Genomic DNA, 24,649 nt, shown 5'->3' with positions numbered 1-24,649 from the left:
AGTTGCCGGAGCCGCTCCCCTGGGGCAAAATATGATTTGTGGTCAAGACGGGCGACGAAAATGAAGAAGCCATAGGCCAAAATTAACAATTAAAGTAAGCCAGACCCGGATCCGGAGCCCAAAAGCGGAGGTGCGGACAAACAAACTGGCAACTGGGTGCTGAGTGCCGAGTGCCGAGTGCCCGGTAGTTTGAGTGGCAGGGCAAACAAACAAAGGGCCAAGATATAATATACATGTTTGGGATTTGCCAAGGGAGTGGGACTGGGTATATGTCTTAGTTGGGATCGGGGACTACAGACTGGGGCTTTGACTTTGACTTTGACTGGTCCTGCCGAGAGCAGTACAACTGTTTGGGCTCCGATTGCTGAAGTTTGGTGTGGCGGGAAGTCCATAATAGTTGCTGGGATTCCGGCATGAAACACCACACCGCACTTTCGGAACTCAGAGCCAGCCTTGAGCACTCGAGTTGTGAGTACTGAGTACTGAGTACCGAGTACCGAGTACCGAGTACTGCCTGCAGAGGCAGTAAATTGCATTTAAAATGCCATAAATTAAGAGACAACAACTGACGATGGCGCCGATGCTGAGGTCGGGCCATTGCAGTTTCCACTTTTCGTGCGAGCGGCTATTAAAATGCATTAAAATTGTTTTTAATGTCAGCTGCATAGATGCACACACACACACACACACACAGACAAAAGCACGTTGTGTAAGCTACACCGGATAAAGGTCACACACACATAAGCCGGCGCTCGAATGCATGCATTAAAAAATAAATTTGAAAAAATAAGCACAAAGCGCTGCGACCTCGCTCCCCCCTCCCCCAACATCCCCCCTCTGCTAATCCAATTTGTCATAATTAAATTACTTTAAGCCACTTTCCACTTGCCAGGACTTTTTTCCACCCGCCTGCCCACTCTTGAAAAGTTTTGAAGGCCGCACTTAGCGCGCGCATAAACCTCAATTAAATGCTCGCTCCGAACAAAGGGGAATCGGAGCGGGAAAATCGGTGAAGGGCAGCGGGAAAAGTGGGAAAATGGGGAAAAATTGGGAAAAAGCGGCTAAAATGCGGCAGGGCGGAAAAGTGCAGCCTGCTTTCGGGCGCATTAATATCGAATGAGAAATAATTACAAGAGCTTAACCAGGCGATTTCGATGCTCATTACACTGCACTCGCTGGTCGGTCATTTGACATCCCCTCCCCCGTCCAGCGGCCACGCCCCCTTCCCGCCCACATCAGCCGGAGAGATAAAGGCAGACACACACATAAACAATTATTAATACGACGAGCCATTAAATGGCACCGGCAATAAAATGAAAAGTGCCACCACCTTTAGGAAATCATAAAGCGATGGGAAATTGGGTGGAAAAAGGAATGCAGAGAAGTAAAAGATAGGTGATGCAAGTCATTTATCGCGAAAATGCGGTTAAAGAAAAGGTTTAAGTCCACAAGTTTTTTGTACATCAGCAGTCCATGCTTTAAACTTGAATTAACTTGTTTTCCTTGCTTCCTTAGTTGTATTACTCATACGCAGCGTTGTCTTTTGTTACATGATTTTAATAACTGTAAAGTAGATAATCAATGACATAAGTTTAGCCCCCAAGTTTTTTGTGTTTCTTGAAAAAACTATTTTCCTTGCTTGCGTAGTTTTATTGATCATACGCTGCGTTGCCGTTTGCTAACAGATAAAAGTCAATGTGAAATAAACTAAGTCCGGATAAATACATAATAAATTAACCATTAAAGAAAATTGTTTTAAATAGTCAAATTACATACACAAAAAGAAAAATTAAAATTTTATTTTATAAAGGGGAATATCAAAATTATTAAAAATTAAACTTAACCTTTAAAGAAAATTAATTTAAATAGTCAAATTATATACACAATTATATACATATTCACATTTCTACTGCTTGTTAACTCATTAAAATCAATTACAAATCGACATTCATTAAAATGAGCTGAGGCTCTCAGTTGAAAACACATTGAGTAAGTTTACAACGTTAACATTGTTTCGCTTTGTGAAAATAACATAGAAATGCATTTCGTAATTGTAGTGTTAGAGGATATCAAATAAAATCAAATAACATTTAATTTTAATTAAAAAACGATGACTAATTTACTTATAAAAGGAAATTAAAATGTTTTTAATACTCAAATGTACAAAGTGTATTCCATATATTGTTCGAATGTAATGAATGCCCAACTAATTGGCTAATGACAAATGAAAGAGGAAAATTTGAAAATGTTTTTGCGCAATTACGAAGATGCATTTTGTTCGAACAGTCAATTCAATGAAAGCAGTCACAATATTAAAGGAATATGTGTTAATTAATATGCGTTTTAGATGCAGTCAGTTGGCAAGTACAAGAAATAGGATAAAATTAAAGTGAGATCTTAAAACAATGGTTATTGTTGGTGTATTTGTTTTTAAAGCAGATTAGCTAAGGAAAATAGCTTAATGGCCCTGGCCATATTTCGAAAGCAAAACTAAAAGCATATTGTGTTCGCCTAAATATGTGCAAATGAAATGTGCATCGAGCGTAAAAATTCAAGCCTCATCAGCTTAGCGCTTAGTGCGACCATTTACCCGGAAAATCTCCGGTAATGGGAAAAAAAAAAATCAATTAATTGGAATCGTGCATAATGAATGTCGGACAAACGTGTTTACAAGCCCGAAAAGGCAAACAAACCGATTTCCGATGACAAAATTACTCATTTACAATGCAATTTTGACGCTATATAAGAATCGTGTGCATACACGTGTGTGTATATGTGTACGTACATAGCACTACATATGTACACGTTACCGAGCATACATATATTACATTGTATCCTGGACGCTTTTGTTTCGAAGGACAGTAAATCATTGACCGAAATTGGTGCGCTTCAGTGGAGAGCTGAGCAAACACGGCGTAAATTAATAAATATTAAAATGTCCAGCCATGTCCTGGCCACCCCTCCATCTCGCTTCCTCCTGCTGACTTACTCATCTGGCACTTGAAAATGAACAAAGCGATAAAAAGCACAAAACACTCAGCCGAGGGGAGTGAGGGGGAATAGAGCAAACAAACTTCTGAGCCATTACACAACAAAATGGCGTTAACAGCGCAGCAAAAATGGCGAACATCCGGTTGGGTTCGCCACAGAAATACCCTTCTGGGATTTCACTTGCTGTTGAAAATTGTAGCATTTGGTAATGCCAGCATACCTCATCACATTTGCAGGGTGCATGGAAACCAAGCGAAACGATATATAAACAACAATTCAAATGCAAAACACACACACACACACACACACCCACTGCACTGCACGTATTGAAATAATATTTTTACATTTCATGTTGCCAAAAGGTTTATTCAGCGAGCAGACGGCAGTGAAAACCCTCTAAAGGCGGCAAAAAATAAAGAAGTGCCGGAAAAAACCAAGTCCAACCACAGACGGACAGCAGCTCCGCGGGGAACCACCGAAAGGGGTGAGTGGGGAGCGGGGCTCCCGAAATATGCAATGATAATCAGAAAGGCAAACACGAAGTGAAAACTCCATGGGGGCCATCAGGATCAGCATTTGCCTCCGCATCTGCATCCGCATCAACGTCAACATCAGCAGGCGAAATGCTGTTGGTTTTCCCATTGGTTGCTGATGTTTCTGATTGTGATTCTGCACTCAGAAAATAGAATTGCCTCAATTTAAGGAATTATGAACTCGAGTGCCCGAAATGTAGGTTTAGGAAAGTGAACGCATGGCCATTCATTAAACGTTTAAGGCCATAAAATGTAGGGAGTTTGGGTTGGAATGGGACTCTAGTTCAGCGGTGGTCACTGAATACGAACAGAATATAATATTATCTTCGTTCAATCATTTTTAGATATTTATGCATGTTGATATACTCTTAAGGTTTTTTTAAGTACAGTTATTTATACACCAAAAAACGTAAATTTTATTGAATATTTTCAAAACTTTTATTAGTACATTTGCATATCATACTAAGAAGCTCTCTAATTCAGAATTTCAGAAAGTCTTTCACAAATTCCTTTCCATTATAAACAGAATAATAATATGTACAATATTACATTAAATACCTAATCTGAAAAGTGGTGTTTCAAGTGAGATAGTATATTTTTGAAAGTTCAATTCATTCGAATCCCAGACATACAAAGTACTTAAAGCTAAAACACCTAATAAAGAGGCTAGGTACAAAGACCTAGGATCATATCACGATATTTAGAGTCCTTTGTATGAGCTTTAAGTTCATAATTTTTTCTGGCTGTGATTCTGAATCAGCCGCTTCTGTTTGCCAGTCAATCAAGGCACAGGGAGCACTGTGGCGGCACCACCACACCACTATGTGTGGCTTTGGCTTTCGGTGCCCCACCCAGCACCACACGAGCAGCACTAATTGTGATGGTTTAATTGGCCAGGCCAAGCACAGCCACATTATTTAGAGGCATTTTTAAAGTCAATGACAATTGGACCGGCAACAGGTCAATTTAGTCCTTGAAATAGAAATATAAATGCCTAACTGCATAATCCTCAACGATATACCTGTCACCAATTAGCACAAATGCCAATTAGCTTTGCTGAAATATTTATAATAACTAATTATGATCTGTAATAATACTTTACTGCAATGCATATTTAATAAAGTAATGCTTCTGCCAATTAATAAATAATTTAACTCTAATTACCCAACCTTTTTGCCTAATTCGAAACTTTCCTTATTATTAAAAAAAAATAAAATTCTATCAAATTAGCTGCTGTTGCGCTTATATTTCCTTGACCTGCATTATTTACGAGCTTCTCGCTTACCACTTCACTATTTATTTATTTACATGCAACATTTCAATTAAATTTCAATTTATTTCTGCAAGCTCATTGATTATGCATGGCAATTAATTTTATGCAATTTTCAGTACGCAATATTTTCAATTAGTCGGGCAAGTGGAGGAGGCCAGCAGGCGAGGGGGTCTGAGGGACTTAGACAGCATAATATGCTAACTATCCACCCGGAGCCACCACACCCACTCGCTGTAATTAATACAGTCCGGGTCTGAGGCGGCATTCCAGAGATTGGTTGGCTTCAGTTGCATGAGAAAGGATTATGCAGAGGACGGGCCTAGTCCGGAGATACAGAGAGGGACATGCTAAAACAGAGGCAGGCATATTGAATGTCCGAGGAGCAGACAATTAGTTGCTCATGTGACAAATGCAAGGCCAGGCAAAATAAAGTGGACCCAACAAAAGACGAAAAAATGGGGGAAAGGGAGCCGGGCTGAGTTGGCATCTAAAATTGCATTTAAATAATGAAAAAGGCTTAAACAAAAGGCCGGTCAAACAATGGCAAACTGCAGCCAAATGGCCAACAAAAGTCGAACCGAGAGGAAAAACGGACGTGGGACGAGGGAAACAAACGAAGGTTGAAAGGAAGGACGGAAGGAAGTAACTTGGCTCAAATCAAGAACATGTAAATACAGTCAGGCCAACGTTTGACGCTTGGCTAGCCACTGTCCAAACTCCTGACCCCTGACCCCTGACCCCAGTAGCACGGATAAGAGAATTGTAAATTACAGTTGCATTCATTCAATTCCCGCCAAGGGATTCATGAATAAATAATGGCGCAACCCTGCTCCCACTCTGTCATCGGATATAGCTCATATACTTGTACATATATATATATATAGAGGGCGTCTGCCGAGGGAAATTTGAGACTCGCCTCATTAGCACTTTGTTTGCCCCGGCCACGCTGCGTATACGTAATAAGCGATATCACACCACAGCACACCGAACGCAATGCAAATAAGAAGCTAATTAGGCGCTGATTGATGTCTCTTCACAGCTAGCCACCCAACGCCAGTTGGCCAGCTACACAATATGGTAATGAATGGCAAACGATGGGTCTGCTGTCACTGCCACTGTCACTGTCCCAAAATGTCCCAAAAAGATAGGGAAACCTCAATGCGCTGCCAATGGGAATTGCATAACCATTGCAATCCCGCCTTTAGGGGAACCGCAGAAAGCAGGCGGCTGGAACTAAGCGCCTTAAGGCAGCATTTTCCGATTTCCCGACATTTTCCGTGCCAGTCTCTCTTTTCCAAAAAGCCAGCCGCCCCCTCCACTCATCAGCTGCCAGTTGTCGATTGTCAGTTGTCACTTGGCTGCCTCGTGTGGCCTGCTAATGCGCTGCGTAGCGTTGCATTGCACTGTGATGCGTCGCGACGCGACTCACATCTGAATGATGCAGCAACTGTATGTCGCAGGCTGCAAAATGCCAACTAGCAACTGGCAGGACCAGATAGGCAGCCCACTAATTGCCACCGAACGGAAGGCAGGCCATGGGATCACGTTAGTTATGCCACTGGGTTGCGGGGAGGTGGGGTTCCATGCTTAGTGAACGACTTTTTGCTTAAAAGTACAGCAGTTTTGTATTTTAATTAGTACACATACTCCTTGAACAAAAGAAACACTAATGAAATTGCAGCCAATAAATTGAAAACACTTGCAATAACATTAATATCAAGAATAGAAACCAACTTCAGCCAGCCAAAGTTGTTATCCCCTCACAGTCATTATTAAGTCATTCGGTTTTAATGCATAATCAATTTAGTGATTACCTCTAAAAGTTAGCTTAAAAACTTAACAATGTGATTTAATTAAACGTGAGCTAGCCCATAAAGCTAAGAAATTATACTGTTTAAATTAAAATGACCTAAGTTGCAAGGTGAAAGTGGAAGTTTGTATTTGGTAATTAGATTAAATTTATTTGTGAACAAGTTAGTGCAGGAAATTGTTTTGATTTACATCACTTTGCACTTTGGCCGGTGAGTTTCTCGGACTCCGCCAGAGGATTATGTCCCGGATGGCCATCATCATCGGACGGAACTTGGTGCGCTCCCAGTGGATGTTGTCGCTGCCGCGTTCTATCAGGATCTTGATCAGCCGCTCCATGCCGTCCATATCCCGCAGGATGGTCTTGAAGAACTTGCTGAAGAAGTTCAGTTCCCTCGACGTGGACAGGCACTCGACCAGCGGCCTCATGAGATCGACCACCTTGTTGGTGGAGTTGCTGCAGCTTTTGGGGCGAGGGAAAGTATAACTCTCAGATGAGGAAGCCCCGATCCCGTTCTGCTCCGGCTTGTGGTTCACTTACTAGTTGCGTATGAGCTGCATATTGGCGGACACGTATTTCTTGGCCAGCCGGTAGCCCACCGTGTTGGAAACCACCGCCTTGAAGGTTCGCCTGGCGTTGTGCTTGCGCACGCCCACACTCTCGAAGGTCCATTTGAGGACTCGTTCCAGGGCGAAGGTGTTCCGCGAACAGGCCAGGGCGGTCAGGAGCGACTCCTGCTCGGCGGCGAAGTTCGAGCGCTGGTACATCGCCTCCACGGTGTCCCGGTCCGACTCGGTGCCGAACTTGACCGCCGTGCAGAAGACCATCTCCCGCTCCCGAATGGTCATCCAACCGGCCTTCGCCGGCGTCCCCTTCGCGAATTCCTGGCGGGCCAAATTCAGGCAGGCGGGCAGCTCGTACTGGCAGGCCAGCCGCAGGATCATCGGCCGATGGGTCATGTTGCCAAGGGATTTCGAGGAGATCACCTTCTCGAATTGCCGCTCCAGCAGGATGCGCATAAAGGTCTGGGCAAACCGAAAAAAGCAAAAGGCCAAAATGCGTAATTCGGAGTTGGCTAAACGCCATTGAGAAATCAACTGATAGTCTACATAGTCTTACTTAGAGATTACAACTTTCCTCAAACCAATTTCATTTAAATTTCTTCAAAATTTAATGATTCTGATGTCTCTAACAAAAAATCAATGTAATGGTAACTTTAGACGTTGAGTTGATTTGCTGTTTCGGAATAATTTATTTTCTCAGTAAAACCTTAGAAAAAGATTTGTGGGTCGGCAAAACGCAAAAGACGAAATTAAATTACTTCTCTTTTTAAGTTTTGTGATTTAAACTTTATCATCGCATTTAGACTTTGTGATTCCTAACAAATTGACTTCTTGTTAACTTTCACTGACAGACTTGAACCTTAACATGATATAAAAAGTCATCATGTGGAAAAGGTTGGAAAAACTGCTGAACAGAAATGTTTTTATAGGCAGCCGAATATTATATTATGTTATGATTTGCCAAATTCAACTGTTTTATGAGAAATATGGTGGACCCTAAGACTTGCCCCTTTTTAAAAACTTCAGACCATTACTCAGATCTAAAGTGACTTTACATACGGAGTAAACATATCAGTTCTTCGCCTGCAGACCCACCTTGTAAATGCGGTAGCTGTGGCTCTTCTTGGCCACGTTGTTGATCCGCTCGAAGTTGTCCTTCGTCGCGGCCCACACCACGTACTCGTCCTCGTGCCTCAGGTAGCCGAGGATGCCCAGGGCCATGGGGTACTCCATGACGCCGCTCCAGGCGAGGCTGAAGAGGTCATCCACCAACTGGGCCCGGTTCACGCGATGGATGAGGCGAAACTTGACCGGATCTGAAAGCGTCTCGTTGAGCAGCTGCCAGTTGTGCAGGTCGTAGTTGACCCGCAGTGGAGCCGAGTGCTGAACATTGAGCAGCAGCCAGTCGCTCGGCCCGGCCATCAGCTTCTCCAGGCGGACGGGCGTGGCCTGGCTGCTCCTCTGGGAGATGGTGCAGGTGAGCCAGGGGATGGAGGTGGTGGCATTCGATTGGGGGCACTGGGGACAGCCGTAGCTGAGCGGGACCCACCAGCAGGTAGCCTTGGTGGCCCGCTGTCCCGCCTGCGGATTGATGAAGAACCGCTGCTGGCGCACCACCGCCGACTGGTCATCGTAGTTCCGGGTGACGGTGAGCAGGGGATAGCCCGGCTGCTGCAGCCAGGACTCCATCAGGCGCGTGATGTTCAGACCCTTGCCCAGGCGGCCATTGCGGTCCACTTGCAGCTGCAGGACGTCCCAGAAGTCCGAGGTGGTGGCACTGCGGTTGGCGTAGATCACCAGGAAGCGGCGCAACGCCATCTGCCACGCCTCGTCGCCCATGACGCGGCGCAGCATGTCCAACAGCACGGTGGCCTTCTGCACCTTCATCTCGCTGTAGGCCGCCCAGATGTGGGCCTCATCCGGCACCACCGTCGTCACCAGTTCCGTGTTCTGGTGCGCATCGAATTCCAGCACCTTCAGGTAGAGCTTCAGGGCGTGCCGCTCCTGGTAGGCCCATTCCGGACGCAGATCCTCCACACCGAAGCGGGAGAGGAACAGCGCGAAGGCGTTCTTCAGCCAGATCTCGTGCCACCATTCCACGGACACGAGGTTGCCGAACCACTGGTGCACCACCGTCACCGCCACCGCCCGTGCCACGCCCTGCTGGTCGGCCATCGAGCTGCGCTGGCTGTCGTACAGGATGGACTCCTCCGAGAAGGTCGGCAGGCCGCAGTTCTCCTTGGCCCCGAACGCAAAGTCAGGGAGGGCCATCTGGTCGATCTTCTTCTGCCGGAAGGTGCTGTTGAAGAGCCGCTCGTAGAAGGAGAGCAGCGGCGCCACCACCGTGTTGGCGAACTCCGTCTGCGACAGTGCATCCGGGCGGGCCCATGTGCTGATGGGACAGCCAGGCCGCGCATTGGACGTGAATCCTGGACGCTCGAACTTGCTGATCGCGAAGGCCACCAGGTACGTCTGCATCGGCTGGCTCTCCAGGAACTGCGTCCACACGTAGTCCTTCAGACTGGCGCTTTGGATGGGTGGCAGAGCATTTAATTCGCTATTGGAGCTATTGAATTTTCCCAAGTCCCTTTATTACAACTATATGTATTGGCAACGCGTGAATGTGTTCATTTTATCCTCCTTTTATATCTGGCGTTTGTATTAAGGAATCAATCCCTATAACGTGTTCTATTACTAGTAAAACGAGTCACCGATGACCAAAATCGAAATAAACATTAAATAAGCAGAAGAGGTCGGTGAAAAATGTAAGCTACACTTTAAATTAAAATGTTACCATAACTACAGTTTTATGTCTATTTTACTTGATCAGAGAATCCAACAAGACCTAAGACCAAACAATTCCTGAGAATAAGGGGATTTTAAATGACCTTCGTCAGATCAAGTAAGCCAAATATGGAAAGTTACCAATACAAATATAATCTTAACCAATACGGGAAAAATTATAGTTTCAAATAAATTTCTAAGCTTTTGCAGTCATACAAAACACGAAACAAATTTGGGAGCTCTCTTACATAAAAGTTAAATGAATTGCAATGCAATATCAGACTTAAGATGGGTTGTAGTAAAACCATTTGATAACAGAAATACAAACAATAAATTCGGTACACTTGGGCTATCCATGTTATCACTCAACCCTAAATAAAAGCTTTAAAAACATAATTTTTCACTAGGTTTTTCTACCTCAGCTTTGGTAAGCATTGTGGAGAATTGCTATAAAAAGCTATTGGGCCAATCTAAGTCAGGAATTCCCTGAGAAACAACTACTCACTGGCGGATGGTTCGTCTAACGGGCATGTTGGATAGAGCGCGGTACTGATGCGGATGGGCCAGGTTGATCTTGAACGGGGTCCTGAAAATGGGATCGTCGAAGCAGGGAAAGGCCTCGCGGGCGTGATTGGGCTCGAACTGGGTGGCCGCCATCCACTGGGCGAGGGTGGTGTTGTGGTCCACGTAGGAGCTGCTGTAGAAGCCGGTGTTGTCCCGCCTCAGAACACTGGTAAAGTCCACCTTCAGTTGGTAGGTGGTGTTGATTGTGAGAGCGTTCTTCAGGTAAACGGTCACCCGGCTAGATTTGTTATCTAGCAGTATTTTGGTGATCGTTACACCTTTTCCGCCCTTGGCCACCAAGGTCACGACCCTCCGCTTGCCGATCTCCAGGCCACGCGAGTTGAGCACCAAGCTCTTGGTGGCCCGCTCCGATCGCAGCTCAATGGTGGCCGTGCCGCCGAAGGGCTGGTACGGTTGGTTGATTCGCGTCACGATGTCCAGGCGGTACTGCAGCGGCACCACCCACCGCGGCAGGCGGCTCTCAGTGCTGCGACCTTGCAGCAGCGTGAGTGTGGTGAGTATTGCCAGGTAGCCCAAGTGCATGACTTTGCAGACTGGCTTCTGGAGTTTGTTTTGCACTGAGAACGGGCTGGGCCGTGTCCAATTGGCCATTCGTCAGGCCGATGGGATGCTATGCATCTAACTTTCAACCATTTTAATACCCCGTGATTCGATGGTATTCGATATTGACCATCGTCATTTGACATTATTTGCCTACATTTTGACAACTTAAAAACGGGTCACGGGTCAATGCCTAAAAAATTAGATTAGCCCATTCAATTTAGGAAAAATTACCTCATTTAGGATTTTCACTAAAAAACCAAAAAAATCGAGATAATTTTTTACAGGGTTTAGCCAAAATTTTTTCGTAAGGGTTTATTGAAAATTTCATTACGAATTCAACGATGTATGACATTCCAGCATTGGACAACTATTTCCCAGGGTTAGATTAAATAAACGAAAGATCGAGCCGATGTTTTCCAAAATATTTTTCATAATGGATACCCTCATGATTTTTTTCAAAAAATATAATTTTTAAGCTGTGAATACCAATTGATTGGAAATTTAATAAAGAATTCAACGAGATAAGACATTAAAAAATTTGACTAATATATTACATGGTGATGATCAAAACAACAAAACACGAATTGATTTTATAGGGCCATCATCAAATTTGATTGCAAGGGTATTCTCGTTTCCAGTATGTAAAATGATCTTGGCTAGTGATCACGTTAAATTAAATTAAAATCATAACCTTTCAGTTCTTATCATCTGAGAACAAGTTTCTATAAAAAATGAGTGGTATAATGTGCCAAATTAATTATATTTTATTTATTTTGAATACCTATTTCTTGGTCATCTTGGTCACAAATCTACAAATTTCCTCTTTAAATCTCTCCCGAATCGGTGGTGGTGTTATCAGTGGAGTCATCAATAGAGTTATCAGTGGAGCTGCTGTCGGTGGTGCTGGCAGGCAAACTATTCTCAGTGGCGGTAAAGAAATGTCTTGGGCGACGTGTGCGATGTGGGAAACGCAGTCCACATCAGTCACTCAGTCCACGCAGTCATTATCTTTAACACCGCCATGACCGCCAATATAGATAATATCTCCATCGGCTAAGTTAAAGGCATCCTTAAGTCCTTTGATATCAAGGCCAGCCTTAACGCCGACTTCACCGAATTGAAAATCAAATGTGTTAATTTGGGCCACGACCACTGACACCAGAGCCAGAAGGGTAATTGCAATGTAGGCACGCATTCTCAGACTTTTGCTCCAATCGCAACTGATTTGAATTGCCAACGCCAAGCCCCTTTTATACCCAAAAACTCGAAAACATCACCAAAATGCAGCCAAATCCCCGTGACGTCAGCTTCATCTGTGTGCTTAGCTGGAATCTCCGAAGAATGGAGAATTGCTAGATTGGGAGGTTATCGAGCTCAACTCGAATTGTTCGCCTCTAATTATTCGCTTGCATATTGCTGTCATCCATCGTGTGGCAACAGCTGGCCCATGTTTGAATTAAATCTATTGTTTCTATTTATACCCGTTACTCGTAGAGTTAAAGGGTATATTGTATTCGTGCAAAAGTATGTAACAGCTAGAAGGAAGCGTTTCCGAGCCTATAAAGTATATATATTCTTGTTCAGGATCACTAGCCGAGTCGATCTAGCCATGTCCGTCTGTCCGTCTCTCCGTCTGTCCGTCTGTCTGTCTGTCCGTCTGTCTGTCCGTCTGTCTGTCCGTATGAACGCTGAGATCTCGGAAACTATAAAAGCTAGAGGATTGGCATTTTGCATGTAGATTTTAGGAGTTCCTACGCAGCGCAAGTTTGTTTCAAAATGGTGCCACGCCCCCTCTGACGCCCACAAGCCACAAGCTGTGGCCACAGTTTTGATGATATTATGAAAATTTTAATTGATATGTATTTGTTTCGTCAATAAATATCGATTGGCCTAATAAAAGTTTGCCACGCCCACTCTAACGCCCAAAAACCCATTAAACGCTTAAGCCTGGCTAGCGCCTACATTTCCGCCTTTCATGGCGCCATCTAACGGATAACTTTGGAACAGCTGGCCAAGGTGCTCAACAGAGTCAATGTTAATTCTCGATAAGGATTTCTATTAAAGGAAATTGCGATGGTTTTCATTTGTCAATACCGAACTATATCCCAAGAACTATGCAAATCAAATCAAGTTAGCCAAATTGGAGGTCTGACTCAAACAATGGCGTATGTGTGTATGTATGTAAGCATATACATATGTATGTATTTACATTGTACACAGTTGCAATTGCCCGGCAAAGATAACTCCTTTCAAAGAAAGCTATTCGCTATACCCGTTACTCGTGTTGTGCAAACATTTAGTCTTTAATATACATAATATTATTTAATACTTAATCTTATATTAAGTTGTTTAGCTGAGTAACGGGTATCTAATAGTCGAGGCACTCGACTATAGCGTTCTCTCTTGTTTTATCTTAAATGCTTGAGTTTGAAATGACTGTGGGGCTAAAGGGGAAGATTTGCTGACATCGACGTCTATTTTGCAAATGATCAATATTTACCTTTATAAAAAAACAAGAAAAAGGTTTTTAAATTTGAAAAATATCTCGATTGTGCTGCTATATTCCCGAAATAAAATTGCAGTCAGACAAAACATTTTTTGTGTCAATTTTGTAACGTTTTTAAAATTTAGTAAAAACAAAAATACCAATGAATATGGAACTATTGGTCCTTGGTCCGGTCCTGTATACAATTTACACTTCGGATCTTCCAAACCCTGTTGCTCCTGGTACACTGATTTGCCCTAGAATGGAGCACCCGAAACCCGTTTTTTTTTTGTGATCTTTGGAAATAATTTGTCAATACACGAGAATAAGTTCCATCCTTGTGTGGCGTGTTTAACGAAGATATACCAAAAAAAAAATACCAGTATGCTGTGTTCTTTTATGAGAGAGATTTAGTTCTATTCACTTTCATGTTTATATCATTTATACATTAAAATATATTAATGGTTGAAAATTCTATGAGCTAAAATAATTTGGTAGCATTCTAGGAGACGATGGTAAGAATTGATGAGACTTTCGATAGATAAGAGCAATAACAAATAGAAATGTAAATGATTACGTTAGTTTTATTCAATTTCGACTGAATATGGAAGTAATAATTCGAAATGCTCTTCGATGGGATCTGAATCAGAATTTGTGGCTTTCAGTTCGGTTGCAGATGGGGGAAACCCAATCGAAATCGCATACATAAAGTGGGTTTCGGCGACAGGAAGAAAAAAGGCGACAAACCACAGCACAATGTCATTAGCGCATGTCGCTTTCCTTTTTCACTCGTTATCTCTGTGTGTGTGTGTGTGTGGGTTGGGCAATAAATTTCCAATTTTCGTGCAATTTTCGTAGAGCAGCACGGCATACCTATTGGAGGTGACTTCCCAGTCCGAAGCGCTGGGCTTTAGGAGCCTGAACAGGCCGGCCTGGCGTACTCATAAATACATTGACCAATAACATAACTTTTGTTTGTGTTGGTATATTGCCAAATGACCTCGTTACCCCGCCGGGAAATGGCCAGGAAAGCGGGGAAAGCAGGGAAAGGCAGGAAAATCACTGCCACAACACGACACAAAAAGGCGACAAAGGCACCAAACGTGCGGCATATGTTGCTATGTGGGTGGATGGATGGTTTGTGGATGGGTCGTTTGGTGGCTGGGCAGTTTTGGGTTGTTTCAGTGGAGGCGGCGTGTCCCTGGCCCCAACGGAAGTCGGCTGAGGCCCCTCAACATTCGTCCGCCTTGCTCGCAGTGCGGCATTATAATTAATGGGCATGTTGGGGCATGCGACCCCCGACCTTTCGTACGATTTGGGATATTAAATGTAACGATGCAAGCGGCGAGGCGAGACAGTTGGCTATGAATACGACATGTAGTGTGTGACGAACCAAACAGAGTCAAACCCAAACCCAAACCCAAGCTCAAACCCAAACCCAAACCCAAACCTACTGTCCACAAGGTAGGACTACTGCTGCTGCATCTGCTTCTCCTGCTCCTGCTGATGATGATGATCACATGCTATTAAACCGCAATACAATGGCAATTTTCAAATAAATGATTTATGGCTCTGGACATGACACACACAGCTGTCGTGTGTGTGCGGACTGCTGGAAAATGCCAAAACTGCCGCAGTCCTTTGCTGCCATAAACCAAATGCCAGAGACCGGTCCAAAAATCTACAAAAAAAAAAAAAGCGAAACGAAACGAAACGAAAAAGAGGCACGAAAGCCTGAAAAACTGAGAGCCAAATGCCCAACGGAAGGTCAGAGGTGCTGACTGAGATGCTGAAAGTGAGGTTTCGGTTCGGGTTTGGGCTTGATGCATGGCCCTGGGTTCAGTAAGTCGATTTCGTCCGGCCAATTGTTCGAACTGCAGCCAGTGAATTAAGCCAGGCCAATTGACACATGGCCAGTGCCAGCCAAGAATTCCCTTCCATTTCTTTTGTACTTTTCAGGAGCCATCGCATTCATTCAAAGGCGGCCAATATATAGTACTTTCGATGAACGATTATAAAGGTGCCTTTACTTTTCAGTCCAGTCAATTGGAGCTCAAGTTAATTGTTCGAGTATGGGAACTCATAGTTAATTGGAAGTGTTTTTTTTTTACATTTTTAAATACGCTATTAATGTTTGCATCAAGTATTTGCAAAATGCGTTAATGACACAAATTCGTGTCGTAATTTTTACATACAATAACACAAAAAATCTACTATTTTAATAAGCAAGAATACTCTTATGAACTACTATATAAAGTGTAGTAAGAAAAAATGCAGTATGTTTGAAAAAGCTCCATTATTTGATTTATTCTTAAAGTTATTCTTTAGAAAATGTTTTGATGAGCTGAGGTATATGAAGAAACAGTGTGTGCAATATTAAGGATTATCATCAGCAACATCTGTCGGAATTCTTCGGGTTTCGTCAAAAAAATCTAGAGAGTCCCATTCTAATTTATATCCATTACGTTAATGCTCTGGGGTGTTGATCAATTTGAGGGGTAAAGTCTTGAAGTAATGACATCACTCCAGCTTCTCCTGTCTCATTTTCTATTGATGAAGCTAAAGCAATAGTGTTGCTTGATATTATTCAGATGTGCTCGTCATCTGCCAGTTGGCATGCCCATCTACTCCCATACCACGTGATGCAATCTGTTGATTTGGCCACTTGGCGTGGCATACTTTGCAACTCAAGCGAGGGACGCTGAGTAAACTGGAAAACTGAAAACTGGGAACCGTGAAAATGATGATTCCCCTTGCCTGCCAGCCTCCAGCCGCCATTAAGTCATAACATTTATATTTCCCTTTTTATACCCTGACAAATCAGCGCACAGAAGTGGAAGGAAATGTTGAGATGCGGAGAAGGGAACTGTCAGTGGCAAGAAGGCAACGGGTACATTCACCTGTCCCAAGCACACACCCCCCTCCACGTTGATGTCTCTGTTTGGTGTGCGTGGTGCCATTGTTGCTGCTGTTGTAAAATTTAATGCAAAACTCGTTTATAAACACACAGCCGGCAAGGAGGCGGGAGAAGGGAAGGGAAGGGCATTTTCGGCGAGCAAGGCAAACGACATCGTCATTTTCTGCTCAAACGTTTGCGTGACAGCACCCCCCACTAAGTCCACCCACTCGACCACCCCACTTTGCACCACCCAGCACCCACTACTCATCACCCACCAGCGACCACCCCAACCAGCCATCATTTTACCACCCACCAAGTTGGCTGCCATTTTGACAGATGCCAAACGCAAAGCGAGCAGCAAAGCCCAACAATTTTTTATTTGTCTTTATGTTGTTTTGCTTGGCTGGAAGGCAAATGGCCAAAAAGCTTACCAAATCATCGCCAGGGAGATACCCTATATATTTGCTAAAACCTAAGAAGGACTCTGCAACGAAAAGATTTCTGCTGGTCAGAATGTAGCAGTATATGTAGATACATGTAAGGCCCACTGTACCATATACATTCAGATAATTACGCATTAAGCTTTCTGTTTAATAATCAGATCGATTCTCCGTTAGATTTAAGCATTATACTGTCATCCCTTTCTAGCACGTAAACTTAGAATTTAAGGATAAAATGTATGCCTAGCACACTGACACAGATAAAAGGAATGGAAGCATCGAGAAATATCGAGACGCGGCATTCGGTGGCTGGCGTTTGAGAAGAGCACTTGATAAAAGTTAAATAAAGATTTATACATATATTTAAACGGGTAAAGTGTTTTAAGCTTTTACACTAACAAAGCCTTTTAATTCATAAAGCTATATAGTGTCGAATTACACAAAATAATTTGTAAAATAAATCTTACAAAATAATATAGTCAGGTATTTACATAGCACTTGAGAATCATTTAGATATTATTATGACAATTCCAAGAACATTTTTCTATAACCAATAGCTTTCATTAAATTTGTATTATGTTATCATCCAAATAAGTTATTTATATGCAGTATTTGTAAAATTCATTAGTTTCAAGCTTTAAACAGTAATTTCAATACTTTGAAAGTTATTATGTTCTGGTTAACTGTTTAACTAATATTATAAAGGGTGGTTGGTACTAAGAATATATAGTGCCATGAAAAAAGTTCGAAAAATCCAATATGGTTGATATCGAATTGCCTATGTGGTGGCAATATTCCCAGCGTTATAGGGTGCCAACAGCAACAGCGAAACAAAAGACGAAACCTGCGAGGCAAAGTTTACGGCTCTGCCTCGGACCGTCGTTAGTTAGTTTTTACGACTCGTAACGCTCCGGAACCCCATCCCTCCGGTAACCATAAAGATTAATACCAAAGACCCACCGCCATCCGGAGCGATAACAGTTGTGAGGTCATTGCAGTGGCTCGCAAACTGCGGCAATCGTTATTATTGCAATTTCATTAGATGAAAGCCACAAAAATGAAATAATTAATGGCAGAGTGAAGCTGAAATAATTGCCAGCTATAATTGGTCGGTGCAGGGGGCTGTGCGGGTGGTCGCGAATGAACCACCGGAGTGGGTGAGGGGTTAATGATTTATAATTTATGAAATTGAACAACAATTATAACAATTAAATGGTGGATTTAGATTGCATTGCCAGTCTAAGCGGTCAATTAATTACTAATGGGATTAACAATGCGAGACAAAAAGGCTACTAAAAGTAAAGGGTTAGAAACAGGGGGTGTATGAAAACGGAATGAACATTTGATAAAAAGGGGAATAGACAAATCATCAATGGATCATTTGAAGTTTATTTTTTTTTTTAATTAACAAAGCTAAATTTTTATGGTTTTAAATATAATTATATGATCCCAATCGAAATTTGTTGTCATCAAACCAAAGTTATTTCTATTTTAATTAATTCATTTTTTTATTACCATGTTTAATAATACAGTGTATTTCATAAATAACCATTTCCATCAACATCCTTGGTCATAATTAATTTTTCTTGTTTCATTCGATACATCTGTTTAATTCCATACTTTCACGACAATGTAAACTAAAAGCTGTTTCATATTTATTTTTAATCCACCGCCAAGAGCCAGAAAACTGACCCAACACGAAGAAGCGGAAAACAGGGGAAGTATACTAGTAAGTCCGGCGGAGGATGTGGCCATATCGGGGCTACGAAATAGGAAAAACTCCATAAAAAGTTTTGCAATTGCTTAAACGTGCCGTTCGGGCCGCATCATAAACCAGGGGGAAACTTTCCCACCCGCCGTTCTGCTATTCTGATGGGAACTTTAAAGGCTTTAGTTTCGGAATGCATTCCCCAAATGTCTGGCATTCGGGGGTTAAGGGGCTAAGGGGCGCCAAAGTGCAGGACATGTGGGTGGGTGGGAGTTTTGGGTGTGTGGCTGTGTGCCACATTAGCCGCATTCGGGGCTTCTGCATTTTGAATTGCCTACTTTTCGGGGCTCTCATTTTGGGGCCTTAATAACTTACGGCTCAGTGGCAAAGGCAACAACAGAAAAGTTAGCTGCATTGTTCAAGATTTGTTTCAATTTCCCCATGCAAAACTCGGGCTTCCTTTAGTGCAGCCCCACACACAGTAAATAGCTCCAACACACTCACATACTTAGATATCCTGGCATATATATGTATGCAAATAGGCAACAACACGAAACAACTGCATGGCATACAATTTCAAATGATCTAATGAAACAACAACGGAACGAGCAACAACAAAGACACATAAAAATGCCACACGAAAGGGGGCGGGAGCAGGAAAATGGGGCGGGGCTGAGTGGCAGGAAAGCCCAAGGAAAACTCCTTTTTCCCCCGCACATGTATCTACATTTTGTGTGAGCTGCCAAGTGAAGGGAGAAAATGAGAAAGAAAGGATAAGAAATGGGGTGAAGAGGACCAGAAAAAGAGGAGAATCCGTTGAAGGAAGAGAGGAATAAGACCAGGAAAGTAAGACAGAAGTACAATAGTAGACTTGGATGAAAACCCAACGGAAAAGGGGATTGCAGAGTGCAATTGAAGTTGAAAACAAAACCCGGTTCTTAATTCAGGATTTCTGGTTACCATTTTAAGCTGTTTTTTGTATATATCTGCTTTATTACTACAATATTGTATAAGTTATTCAAAGATTAATGTACATTTTTGAGAAATGGTATGAAATATGAAAGTGGCATTGTTTGATTATATTCTACATTAATGATCTAGGCAGCCACAAAATAGATAAACATTTAATAGGATCTGAATTTTTAGGTTCTGAATCTGATATTTATTTGGAATAATATTTACATTAACAATATATATTTGAAATAATTGTATTTAAATATAATTGCATTTAATATAATCCCAAGGGCTTTTATAAAAAGCACAGTTCCAAATGAGTGTTGTGAATCCTGCTTCACAGTTTAAAAGATCGATTTCCGAAACCAAGTCCGCTATAAAAAAATCGAACTTAACGAGTGTAGAGAGATACTCTGAAGAACTGAAATGGAAATATCGTTCACAGCGTAGCCCAATTTCCTCTCACCACCGAAGATAAATTTAATCAACTTTGCTGTCCCTTAGCAGAACTGTGGAAATCTTGTTAAATTTTGCATCGGTAACTGGGCTACTGTTTCTGTTTCAGTGAGTGCAACTGTGATACTGCGGCAGCGACATGCTGACCGAACCCCCTTAACCCACCACCGGGCCCCCTTAACCCGTTGCTGGCCCCGGGGGAATTTTATCAATGCAGCGCCAGGCGACGCCAAAGGCGACGACCAAAAGCAGTTTGCGGCCGAGCGGGAAGGAGATAGCGGACGCCAGAGTGAGAGGGTCAGAGGAAACTGCCTTGCGGCTGCCGGAAACTGCAGAAACCGCTTTAGCCGCAATGACTGCGCTTGCCATGTGCCCTGCATTGCCACGCCCCCTTTGCGGAGCGCCCAACCGCCCGCGAGTCCTTTTCAACATGCATTAAAAAAGAGATGGCCGCAGCTCACTGAAAGGAAAAAACTCTGTGCCAATCGCAACAGAACCAGAATGGGAATAAATCATGTCGAATGTGAAGAGGGCAGCAGGAATTTAAAGTCAGAAATATGGATTTCATTCGCCAATTTATATGAACAATTCCACATCAATTTCTTTTTAATCTTAATTCAAGTGCATACATTTTAAAATTTTACAATCAGGGATATTTCCACTTCGCATAATTCATTTGATTCAATGTGATCAATAAAAACAAGAAAGGAAAGCTAACTTCGGGCGGAGCCGAAGTTGATATACCCTTGCAGAATACTCTGTAAATTATATTCTCCAAAATTATTCATATGATGCATTCTTAATACTCATAAAAAATCCCAACTTCCTAACTTTAAAAACACCAAAGTTATGACATTTCCAATCGTTCAGTTATATGTCAGCTATAGGATATAATCGGCCGATCCTTATGAAATTTGGTAGGTCGGATTGGCTGGCCAAATATAAAACCCATAGAAAATGCCGACTTCCTAACTTTACAAACACCAAAGTTATGGCATTTCCGATCAATCAGTTATATGGCAGCTATAGGATATAGTCGGCCGATCCTTATGAAATTCGGCATGTCGGATTGATTAGCCAAATATAAAACCCATAGAAAATCCCAACATTCTAACTTTACAAACACCAAAGTTATGGCATTTCCGATCAATCAGTTATATGGAAGCTATAGGATATAGTCGGCCGATCCTTATGAAATTCGGCATGTCGGATTGATTAGCCAAATACAAAACCCATAGAAAATCCCAACTTCCTAACTTTACAAACACCAAAGTTATGGCATTTCCGATCGTTCAGTTATATGGCAGCTATAGGATATAGTCGGCCGATCCCGGCCGTTCCGACTTATATACTGCGTGCAAAGGAAAGAAGGGTGTGTGCAAAGTTTCAATTCGATATCTTTAAAACTGAGAGACTAGTTCGCGTAGAAACAGACAGACGGACAGACAGACGGACAGACGGACAGACGGACAGACGGACATGGCTATATCAACTCAGGAGGTGATCCTGATCAAGAATATATATACTTTATAGGGTCGGAGATGTCTCCTTCACTGCGTTGCACACTTTTGACCAAAATTATAATACCCTCTGCAAGGGTATAAAAAGAATGCCAAATGTCTACTTGCTTATCATTTAATTATTTGAATTATTAATGAGTGGCCGCCTGAGTTCACGTGTAATAAGTCACATTTAACTAACTGTTCATTGACCACAAATTCGGGAAAACCACTGAAAGCTTACCTTAAGAAGGTAATGCTATTTCAGGACATTAATCTTACAGATGAAAAACAAAAAATTAATTGGAGTGTAAAAACTGCAAGCACTCGAGCGATTTCCCCGATTGGAAATGCAGTTTTGGTCGGGACAGCTTCTTGCCCATGGTTTTGCATATTGAGAATGAGAGTAAAACTTTGGAAGAAGGTCCACTCAACAGTTGTACTTCTTCTATGCCTTCTTTTCCGCATTAACCTTTGGCCCCCTCCCTTCACTTAGTTTCGATTGTTTTAGCCACTTAATTAACTCGTTGCGGTTTCTCTTTCAGCCATTGTTGTTTGACGACTTTTTGGCCGTGCCATGTGAATTATATTTAATAAGTTGGAGTGTCGACGCTCCATTCACCCAACCCCCAAAATGTTCGTCAATTTTCCCGCCACGTAACTGGAGCAGAAATTAGCACAGAAAGGCGAACCATGAAAATGAGATGGGGGAGGGGTGGAAACAAATACGACATTCATTTTCAGGTCCCCCCACCTATTTTCCACCTCTCCCTTGTGCGGTCAACTCAACGCGAAATTCACGGGTTTCCTGCAACGTGAAAACAGCCGGAAAATTACACGAAAAAGAGCGGTAGGGGAGGTTGGAAAGGGGGGAAAGGGGGATTGAGGGGCGTGGCAGGAGGACTGTTTCCGTCGGACGTCGGCGGCCAATTGCCACTGACCGAAAAATCGAGTAAGGAGAAGCCAAAGACAAAGTGCAGTTGGGAAATTGTAGGAGGAGGAGGAGGGCCAAGCAGACGGATAGATAGAAGGCTGAAATAATATTGGTTTAGCTTCTGCAGTTACATGGTAGGAGAAACTGCCAGAAGGGGTTTTCCAAGAAGGTGGAGTACATAAATTTTCAAACGGACAGCGGGAGGGCGGTAAAAAGGAGAATCGGAATGTTTCGACCCCTTTTCTCCAACATCCCCATAAAAACAACAAAGAAATTGCCGAAAGAAGTCGGAGAAGCAAGTCATAGATAACAGATTCCTTACCATATCTTAGCATACCCAGTATTTACGATATATAGCCACCGTATAAATTGCACAAAAGTGCTGCACTCACCTGAAAAGAAACAAAGGGAAAATGGAGATTAGTTTAAAGTAGACTATCGTATTTTTTCAAAAAATACAGAAAAAGGGAAAATGTCATGCCGAATAAAGAGATATAAGACTGTGAATTATACAGCAATTTAATTAAAACATACTGAAATCGTTAAGGCAAAGGTTTCTAAACGGAACCTGCAATATGGGTTGGCATGTTTATTTGCGAAATTTTTAATGACTGTAAATTGCTACTATTACATATACTGAGTTTATGCGAAAACCACTTCATGCACTCAAATATTTTCATTTATTTGCTTACTGTATTATTAATTTAAACTTTTAATATTTTTATAAGTCAGCTATTTATAAGATATTATGAAATAATTTCTCGGCTTATTGTTCCGATTATATTAAAATGTTTGTAACCTTATATTTGTATGTTAATTTGTAATACAATATTCTGCAACTCTAATTTTTCCAATCAAAAATTGTAGACTGAATTTACCAAAAAGTTACTGTACTTAACAATTAATGTTACTTATTACCACTTAAGTTAAAGTGCTCCAGCCGAAAAAATAGTTACAAATATCAATGTAATACAAACACATTAAAAATATACGCGGAACCATTAATATGCAGAAGACTTACAGTAAAAGTTAGTTGATAAAGCCAACCAAAATTTTTACTGTTTACGTTTTTATTTCGTAATCCTTTAAACTTTTTTTTTAATTCACGAATTCATGAGTTCATGAAGTTCATGACGTAAACTCTATAACAATCACACACAGAGGAGAACATTTTGTTTGTGTATGATTTGTTTATTTGGTTGGAAGTCATGCAAATGAGACTCCGACTGAGGCAAGCACAACAAACTGAACTTTTCACTCAACTCCCATGTAGGTGGGGACATTTCTAATTATTTTGCATTTTGCAGCTGGGGATCGGAGAGAAAAGTGCAGACAGGAAATTAAAATTAGAACGAGCAAAAAAACGGCTACGATTTAATAGACTCAAAAGCTTGTGTTTGCCAGAAGTTTATAAAATTTATAAAGTTTTCTACTTTATTTAAGGGATGCTTTGAAAACGATAATCCCATTTTGAAAAGCTTATAATAAAAATCTATGATGGTTTTAACCAAACAATTTTTTTTCTATTAAAGCATTTAAGAAACAATATTGACTATAATGATGGCCTTGAAAAACGATGTTCGCGGATAAAGTTATGTTTAAGTTCAATTTTTGTTTGTTCGCTTTTAAATCAAGTTCAGAGAAAATATGTGAATATTTAGTAGATAAATTTGAATGTATGCAATTGTGGGCGTTTATTTATCGCAACATAATTGACATACAAACACAGTACCCATGGCATTCGTATGCCTCATTCAAGCCACATATATGAACGATCTGAGCCATTAGCCTGATTTGGCCCTTACTGCAGCCACCCTGCAGGCAGAACAGATGGTGCCCAACCTCATTATAGCTTCTGGTCATGTGAATCTAATGAAATCTTATGACCAAAAAATGTGCCTAGAAATTTGCAAAGATATTTGCGCAACTGACGATGCCACAAAAACAGTAAGCGACTGAAAAGAAGTGGAAAGGGCACACAGAAATAAAGTAAGGACATTCTATGATATATGAGATAGGGATACATATACGAATATGTATATTTATATTTATATTTGTACACCCATATAGACGCCGCTTTCATCCTCATCCTGTTTGTGTTTTCTGTGCGTTATGATTATATCTTAATGAATGTTTTGGGGGCAACACATAAATCAAATTGCGAAAACGCCACAAGCAGTTGGACAAAAGGA

General features: G+C 41.9%; 2 protein-coding genes across 2 annotated transcripts in view; both read right to left on the bottom strand.

The window, feature by feature from the left end:
• LOC108046108 overlaps nt 1-24,649 on the bottom strand; it is a 96,352-nt gene that overhangs the window by 48,816 nt on the left and 22,887 nt on the right.
• On the bottom strand, nt 6,745-11,061 carry LOC108045167 (aminopeptidase N). Its single transcript, XM_017124392.2, has 4 exons — nt 10,460-11,061; nt 8,266-9,697; nt 7,148-7,632; nt 6,745-7,069 (listed from the first exon to the last, which is right to left on the bottom strand). Exons 1-4 carry the CDS (start codon nt 11,059-11,061, stop codon nt 6,772-6,774), a joined length of 2,817 nt encoding a protein of 938 aa, XP_016979881.2. The 3' UTR covers nt 6,745-6,771.

This window comes from Drosophila rhopaloa, unplaced genomic scaffold (assembly GCF_018152115.1).
Source record: "Drosophila rhopaloa isolate 14029-0021.01 unplaced genomic scaffold, ASM1815211v1 contig_3, whole genome shotgun sequence".
In the NCBI taxonomy this organism is placed as follows: domain Eukaryota; kingdom Metazoa; phylum Arthropoda; class Insecta; order Diptera; family Drosophilidae; genus Drosophila; species Drosophila rhopaloa.
Note: the sequence above shows the minus strand (reverse complement) of the source record. Positions and strands in the feature narration are given on the sequence as shown.

What these genes read in the sequence shown, in the direction of transcription:
- LOC108045167 (XM_017124392.2), bottom strand. Translation starts at nt 11,061, where the DNA reads ATGCACTTGGGCTACCTGGCAATACTCACCACACTCACGCTGCTGCAA. An exon ending in GTTAGACGAACCATCCGCCA is followed by an intron (nt 9,698 to 10,459) that starts GTGAGTAGTTGT and finishes ACCCATCCAAAG; the next exon opens with CGCCAGTCTGAAGGACTACG. An exon ending in ACAGCTACCGCATTTACAAG is followed by an intron (nt 7,633 to 8,265) that starts GTGGGTCTGCAG and finishes CGGTTTGCCCAG; the next exon opens with ACCTTTATGCGCATCCTGCT.